The sequence below is a fragment of the Lactuca saligna genome, chromosome 3, assembly GCF_052625555.1.
Source record: "Lactuca saligna cultivar CGN05327 chromosome 3, ASM5262555v1, whole genome shotgun sequence".
NCBI lineage: Eukaryota > Viridiplantae > Streptophyta > Magnoliopsida > Asterales > Asteraceae > Lactuca > Lactuca saligna.
This window is the reverse complement of record NC_136419.1, coordinates 18,520,238-18,528,729: the sequence shown is the minus strand read 5'-3', so window position 1 is coordinate 18,528,729 and position 8,492 is coordinate 18,520,238. Positions and strand designations below refer to the sequence as shown.

The 8,492-nt window shown below is 34.4% G+C and overlaps 1 protein-coding gene across 2 annotated transcripts; it reads left to right on the top strand.

Annotated features, from left to right (window-relative positions):
- Positions 1 to 2,095: 2,095 nt before the first annotated feature.
- Positions 2,096 to 8,492, top strand: LOC145034623 (homeobox-leucine zipper protein HDG5-like). 2 transcript variants are annotated; one of them, XM_078983082.1, is made up of 12 exons: positions 2,096 to 2,228; positions 2,569 to 2,690; positions 2,783 to 2,958; positions 3,119 to 3,236; positions 4,792 to 4,968; positions 5,543 to 6,049; positions 6,158 to 6,259; positions 6,367 to 6,579; positions 6,669 to 6,837; positions 6,920 to 7,188; positions 7,276 to 7,371; positions 7,495 to 8,492. In XM_078983082.1, the coding sequence occupies exons 2-12, from the start codon at positions 2,574 to 2,576 to the stop codon at positions 8,014 to 8,016; spliced, it is 2,466 nt and encodes an 821-aa protein (XP_078839208.1). In that variant the 5' UTR covers positions 2,096 to 2,228; positions 2,569 to 2,573; the 3' UTR covers positions 8,017 to 8,492. The 2 variants fall into 2 exon arrangements, with proteins under 2 accessions (XP_078839208.1, XP_078839209.1); XM_078983083.1 differs by lacking the exon at positions 2,096 to 2,228 and adding an exon at positions 2,271 to 2,461.

Sequence of the window (8,492 nt, the reverse complement as noted above, 5' to 3'; positions counted from 1 at the left end):
AAGTACCACAATGGACTCGTCGAGTCGAGGCCTACTCGCCGAGTCCACTATGGGACTCGCTGAGTTCATTAGGCAGATTGACAAAATTCAAATTTTGCAATCAACAATCAAGCAACCAATGCATCAATTCAATAGAAACCAATCAAGGCTCTGATACCACTGATGGGTTTTAGCCATAAGAACATTCCTATGTGCACATACAAACCCTAATGCTTGGATCTAGGTTTCTCTAATTGAACATGCAACACATCCAAGACTTTGATTGATAGATCTAGTATAATAACATAATAAATCAGATCTAAAAGAATACCTTGAATTACTTACTTGAATCTTCTTGTCCTTGGAGCTTAGAGTCACAAATGTCACTCCTCTAATGGCTTACAAATACCAACTAGCAAGAGGATGATTTAAGAGAGATGGAAGGGTGAGAAAAGTCGGCCAGGGTTTCTCCAATACCAAGGGTGCCGATTTTCTTAACCTTATGGGTGTATTTATACTAGTGAGCATCCTAGGATTTCACCCTTAAAACCCTAATTGGATAACTTAGGCTCTAAGCAATCCAATCCCCTTATGATAAGCCTTTGGACGATTTTTAGGCTTATCCAAACCCTAAAATCCGTCCACCCCTTATCCCTAAGGAGTCACTGCTCAAAATACAACTATCACACAATTGACAGTTTATGCCCCTTTATTCAATTAATCTCTTTAAGTCACCAAATTAATTCCTAATTAATTTCTGACTTATATTACTCAAATAACAATATTATTATTCCTTATATTATTCTCATAATATATTAATAATATTTCTTTTCTCATTATAAATCATCCTATCAAGTTGCTATTGTGAAGGCAAGCTAAAAGGACCATGCTCAATCGGGTCAAATACTCACCAAATATAGTTGCAGCCTTAGACACTATTCCAACAAAATCATGGTTGTTTTGGTTGCCTATTTGACAGATGAATGCTTCAACTGAATTGAAAGTTGTTTTCATGCATACCAAGTGCTTGCTAAAATGCTTCAACTGAATGGTATTTATTCGTTTATAACATTATATCAGAAAAGAATGTTTTTTTTATGATAATCATGAACATAATCTGTTAGAATTTCCCGAATTAATATAATTATTGGTAAATGAATTCTAATTCTATCAGCATAGAATCACGAATTCCAATTACATTGGAATGGAGTATGGATATTTTTCACTAATTTATTCATTCTATTTGTTTCTATAGAAGTTAATGCTTAAAGAACAGACCACGAAATTTGAACGACGCCTCTTAGCAATATTATTCTTTTAGAATGTATTAGTGTTTTTATTATATTTTGATGTTTTTTTTTTCCAGATTTAAAAGTTTTTTTAGTTTTATTCTTTAAAAATAAATGTAATTTTTAGTAATTGTTACATATATTCTATAAGAATTAATGTAATTTTTGTTTTAATTCTTCAATTGATGGTTCAAGAATTTTGTTATTCTACAAGAAATTTTATTATTTTTGAACATACTCAAACATATTATGTCAGAATGTCCGAATTAAAAACTTTACAATTTGTAATACAAATTTTTAAAATTAAAAGAATTTTTGATCCCTTAAAATATGTAAATTTGATTTTTTAAATCTATGTTAACTGACTAAAATACCCTTCTAGTTAAACTAGATGGTATTTTTCAATTATAGTTAATTAAATAATATATATTAATAACTTTTTTAAAATAAATAAAATGATTGGTTCATACTTATACATATAATAACACAATAATTATTTTAAATAAAATAACTTAAGCCTATATTATATATATATATATATATATATATATATATATATATATATATATATATATATATATATATAGAGAGAGAGAGAGAGAGAGAGAGAGAGAGAGAGAGAGAGAGAGAGAGAGAGAGAGAGAGAGAGAGAGAGAGAGAGAGAGAGAGAGAGAGAGAGAGAGAGAGAGAGAGAGAGAGAGAGAGAGAGAGAGAGTTTTTGTCCAACTCTTTTGGCTGATTTTCAACTTAGAAACGGATGCATCGGCAAATGGGATTGTGCCACGTTTACGAAACAGCCAACTAGGTCAAGAGTAGTCAATCGGTTTCTTCTCTCCAAAACCTACTGAGTATTTATGGTCTCGCTCTCATTTACCAACCCAACTCCCCACGACTAGAAGAAATTTTATATCACTTTGTAACAAAGAGAAGGAGTTCATATCAGAAATTACACCGACACTGGTAACTTCATTGCTTTCTCTCTCTAAACTCGTTTTCATCTCCCCCCTCTCTCTCTATGTCTGTGTCGTGTGTGTAAATGTAAAAGAATTGTTTTGACTTTAATTTCATGGATTTTTCATGGCGTCAGACTTTTTTTTGAGTGGTGTAATATTTTGTATGTCTCTGTGCGTTTCTGTCGTGGTTTTGAATCTATAACCAAGTTTAAGCCGTTGAGTCTTTTTTTGGGTTTTTGGGTATGATATCTTTTCTTGCATGTAGCTGAATGATGATTTTATTACATTTTTTGAAGTGATGAATTCCCTTTGGTTTTGATGTTTTGATTTTGGGATTATATATATAGGAAAGATGTTCGGAGATTGTCAAGTGATGTCAAGCATGGGTGGTGGAAGTGGGATTTCATCTGAATCCATCTTTCCTAACTTCAACTTCATGCCTTTCACAGATTTTTCTTCCGTCATCCCAGTAAGCTTTCCTTCCCACTCTCTTTCCGTTATCTCATTCTCATACATTTATATTGTGAGATGTTAAGTTTTGATATATGGTTTGATTTGCAGAAAGAGGAGATGGAAAGCATGGTGAGATCAGGAAAAGAGGAGATGGAAAGCGGGTCGGGCAGCGAACAAATCGAAGGAGGAGTGTCAGGAAACGAACAAGACACCGACCAACAACCCCCTGCAAAGAAAAAACGCTATCACAGACACACCGCTCACCAGATTCAAGAAATGGAAGCGTGAGTAAATATAAAATCTATATATCTCTCTTTGCCTTCTTCATCACTACATACATATAACATTTGGTGATATATAAATGTATATGTATCATTCTTTTGAGGAGTATTTATATATTATTTGAATTAATATTTTTAAAGGTTTGACTTTGTGTTTGGACAGATTGTTTAAGGAATGCCCACATCCAGACGATAAGAGAAGGATGCGATTAAGCCAAGAACTTGGGCTTAAACCACGCCAAGTCAAATTCTGGTTCCAAAATCGGCGTACCCAAATGAAGGTGCGCATGTTAGCATTTATCCATTCCCCTACTCATTGATCTGGGGGTGTACGTGCTCTCATTTTCTTGGCTAAACCTAAAATTTAATGCCAACTGTGAAACGTACACACACCCAGCACAAATTTCAAGGAGACGTGTTTTGAGTTTTGACTCTTTTATACGTGTTTGTACTGTACAAGTTACGAGCGTATGTTTAGGAAAAGATAAAATTGTTTTGGTCCAAATACCATTGAAGGCGTTTTGATTTAATTTCTTGATAAAAAACAAAACCATATTATTTTGTCTTTTTGTTTTCAAATTCTATTATTTTTTTAACATTATTTTGTGTAATAAGTAAAAGTTGTTCTGATTTTTATTCCATAACAAAACTAAACAAAATGAGATTGTGTCTATTTTTTAAAGAAATTTACAGAATATATATATATATATATATATATATTATGAATGAGTGTGTCTGTACATGAAAACACAATTAATAAAGAGCAAATATATATGTCTTGTGTTTTATAATATTTTAAAGTGCAATAGCATTAAAGGCAAATAAATCAAGGTCATAAATAATTCTCCAAACCATAAGATATCTTCAATTTATGGTCATGGAAAGTGATGTATTAAATTTTCATAAAAATATAGAATTAATTAACCATAATTTCAATGTAGATATATGTATTTTCAATTATTTAAGAACAAATTAAAGATGCAATATTTGAACGGTTGAAATATGATTGAATAATTTGTGTCACTTTCATAAACTTGTAAAAAGCCTAAAATTAATACAATTGCATATATTAAAAAAAAAACATCGTTACATAATTAAATTGTTAAAAATGGTCAAGCATTAGTGCAAAAAATAAATATCTAATCGGTGCCATGCCATTAGCTAGTTCCCGATTACATTGTCAAATGTAATAATTATATATAGAATAAAATATAATTGAATATTCTTTTAGAAATGTATTATGTTGCGTAAACTGATTTAAGGAATAACTATGTTTAAGTTAATGCATTTTTAACCATTTATATAATACAGATATTGTGTTTTATAAGTTTGTTTTTTAATAATTAATGTACACTAACGGTTTTCCTTTGACCAATTCTTAAAAAATTAAATATCGATGAGTTGTCGGAAAGCATACGTATATTATACAATAACCACAACCATACGTTATGGTGACTGTAGAGTGTAGAGATGCATTTACTGTATTTGCCATTTGGTTGCTTTCAGCCTGCATTCCATTAATATACGCTGGTGGGGTGTACAGTCAACCCCTACACTTCCAGCAACATGACCTCCCACAAAGGGAGCACACTCTTTAAGTCTCTATCCATTTAGGGTTAGGGTTTTATCAACTTACTTCTCTCACTATTTGATCCTACACCAATATTTTTTTGAATCGTCACTTCATGGGCTCCATTCTTGTGCTTTTATTTATATTGTATGTATTACCTGACCTACTTCTTGTACATTATGTATTATTACTTGTACGCCATGTGTTCGAAGAGATGGGTTTTCTTTAATTATGAATCTAAAGGTACATAAAATTTTGTTGTGTAGGCACAACAAGACAGAGCGGATAATGCGATTCTTAGAAATGATAATGACAATTTAAGAAATGAGAACAGTCGTCTACAAAGTGCATTACGTGCCCTTGTTTGCTCTAATTGTGGGGGTTCAACCATATCTTTTGATGAACAGCAACTTCGAATGGAAAACGCCCGGCTTAAAGAAGAGGTATGATCTAATCAGCTTCATTGCTTTGAAAAATTGAAATCCCTGTTAATTACCATTTAATCATTGAATTAAACATCTAAATGATGTTCTTTCGTTCTTTTTTACCATTAAGTACTGTTTGGAATAATCACACTACACTCGAGGACATGGAAAGAAAAATAGACGAGGGAAAATTTGTAAAATGGTGGGACTCGACTAGGAAAACATTCTTTAATTACGTACTTTTTTTTTTTTTTTTAATTAAGTTGTTTTTTTGTATTAAGTTAATAGATACTCATATGAGGTTACTGGATTAAGTCTTCTCTCCATTAAGACCATTAAGTAAAAGAGAAACAACAATCAAATGTGATTAATTACTTTGATGTTTCTTCATCACTTGTTTTTGTAAATCAGGTTTTCTCAGTTATGTTTTAATCTTGTCATTAAAGAGCTAGAAGGTGATTCGATTGTCTACCACCTATTAAAGCTAGCTGTTTATAACAACACTGATTAATTAATCTTAATCCACCGAGAATAAGGTTTAAAGTTAAGATTGTTGTAATTGAGTATATATGAAATTACTCTTTTCTTGCAGTTGGATCGTGTATGCCTTATTGCGACTCAATTCTGTGGGAGTGATCCAATGCAAGGACAAGGACAAGGACAAGGACATGGTCCTTTATCTTCATTGATGAACTCTAATCTCGACTTGGATATGAATATGTATCCCAGAGCATTTGATCAAGAGGCATTGCCAAATTGCAGTGAAATGTTACAAATGAATCCCTTAATGGCATCCGAAGGTCCCAATTTTGCTGCTGCCAATGGATTAATCATAATGGAAGACGAAAAACCTCTTGCAATTCAATTTGCATTATCGTTTATGGATGAAGTGGTTAAGATGTGCAGACTTGGAGAATCACTTTGGACCAAAGTTAATGATTCTGGCAAAGAAGTACTTAATCTTGATCAACATGCCAAGATGTTTCCATGTTTTATTAGCCAGAAAGGTGATCCGAATGAGTTCAGATATGAAGCCACTCGCGCTAGCTCGGTTGTGATCATTAACAGTGTCACCCTGGTTGATGCTTTTCTTGATGCGGTATATATCGTTTGTTAATTTTATTAAATGCTAGATTTTTTTTTTTGAGTTCCATCGAAAATAGATATTATGTTTGTTTTTAATCATTCCTTCTTTCACGTATTGTAGGATAAATGGATGGAGTTGTTTCCCTCAATCATCTCCCGTGCAAAAACACTTCAAGTGGTCACTTCCGGTGTTAACGGAAATGCAAACGGTTCCTTGCAACTGGTGCGTGTGTGTGTATATATATGACTATAACGATATATATATCGTTATGTACTTTTTTTTCTAATCAAAATGAAGTTTGGATGAATTACATAATTTCTTACGAACAGATGTATGCGGAGCTGCAAATGCTATCACCACTTGTACCAACAAGGGAAATTCATTTCCTTCGTTATTGTGCACAAAATAGCGATGATGGAAGTTGGGCAATCGTTGATTTCCCACTAGACAGCTTTCACGAGACTTATCAAGCCTCCCTTACTAGATACAAACGTCGCCCTTCGGGTTGCATCATCCAAGACATGCCTAATGGCTATTCAAGTGTGAGAAATCCATATATATTATATACCGAATTTCTTGATGTTAAAAATATCAATACTTGAATATGAACTTTTTTCTTTTATTGATTCAGGTTACATGGATTGAGCATGCTGAGGCCGAGGATGAACCTGTTCATGGGATCTTCACTGATTATGTTAGCAGTGGGATGGCATTTGGAGCACGAAGATGGCTGGCTGTTTTACAACGCCAATGTGAGAGGCTCGCAAGCCTTATGGCCCGAAATATATCTGATATTGGAGGTAAAAAGCTAAAAATAATAATATATTATATAACGGAAGTTATTATTTAATGGTGTATGACTATATGGTTGTATGTTTATAGCGATATCATCCCCGGAAGCAAGAAAGAATTTGATGAATTTGGCTCAGAGAATGGTAAGGATGTTTTGTCTTAACATTACTGGCTCGTGTGGGCAATCTTGGACAGCACTTTCGGATTCAGTGGAGGATACAGTCAGAATAACAACTAGAAAAGTCACTGAACCTGGTCAGCCCAATGGCTTGATTCTGACTGCGGTTTCAACAACTTGGCTTCCTCATCCTCACTATCAAGTTTTTGATCTTTTGAGGGATGAACGCCGGAGATCTCAGGTTCATAAATTTATATACATCAAGTTTTAATTGAGATTAACACGCTTCGGTTTGTGTTGTAATATGTTGGTTTATATATATAAACAGCTTGATGTGCTTTCAAATGGGATTCCGTTACAAGAGGTGGCTCACATTGCAAATGGCTCTCATCCTGGCAACTCTATCTCTCTCCTGCGTCTCAATGTAAGTTTATGGTTCTTCGAAAACCTAATGAATGATTGGAATTGTTAATAGAAAGACCGAAAAAATTACTCAGGTTTTTACTATTTTGTAATAAAAGAATGACGTGGTATGTTTTGGGAACAGGTGGCTAGCAACTCATCGCAGAATGTTGAGCTTGTGCTTCAGGAGAGCTGCACTGATGATTCTGGTAGTCTTGTGGTATACTCCGTTGTTGATGTGGATGCAATCCAGCATACCATGAGTGGTGAAGATCCATCGTGCATCCCGCTTCTCCCTCTAGGATTTGTGATTGTTCCAGCAGGACAAAACCCTAATGACAACGTCACCTCCACCACAACCACCACCGGTAACTCAACTGAATCCGGAGGAGGCTGCCTGTTGACTGTCGGACTACAAGTGCTGGCCAACGCCATACCCACAGCAAAACTCAGCCTCTCGAGCGCCAACACAGTAAACAACCACATACAAAGTACAGTGCAACAAATCATCGCCGCCCTTGGTGGGGTGGCCACCGGTAACGGTAACATCGCTGGTGGTGGCAACAGTGGCAGTACCGATGATGGAGACAATATTGGTGGTTTTGACGAGCCACCAACAAGAACAATCAAGAAAGTGGATCTGAGCCCAACTTCAAAGGTTAATTAAACTCTGAGTTAACCAAAAAAGTAGACTCTTATGATTTTTTTTCTTATTTTTGAGTAAAAAAAAAACATGCATGAGTGTGGTTTGTGTATTCAAGTAGGGTAGGGTTAATTAAAAGGGTAAAAATGTCTTTTAAGTTGCATGACATTATGGTGGTTCTGAAGAGCGTCAGAGTGTAATGAAGAGAGGTGGTTGGTAGGTAGAGAGGGTCTGCAATATCAATCAATGGAAGGTGGTGGGGGGAAGAAGGTGCATGGTAACGAGGGTAGTCAAGAGCGCACCAGATAAGTTCCTTGGGTGACCTTTTTAGGGTTTTGGGACTAAGCAGTCAACAGCAAGGATAATGGTTCGGGAATTGACTTTCTTTGCTTTCTTGTGGTTTGTAACCCCCTTTGAAACCATTTCGGAAATTTGTCATTTTCATTGATTAGATTATTTTCATGGACTTTATAATATATAAAATATTTCAAATTTTCAAA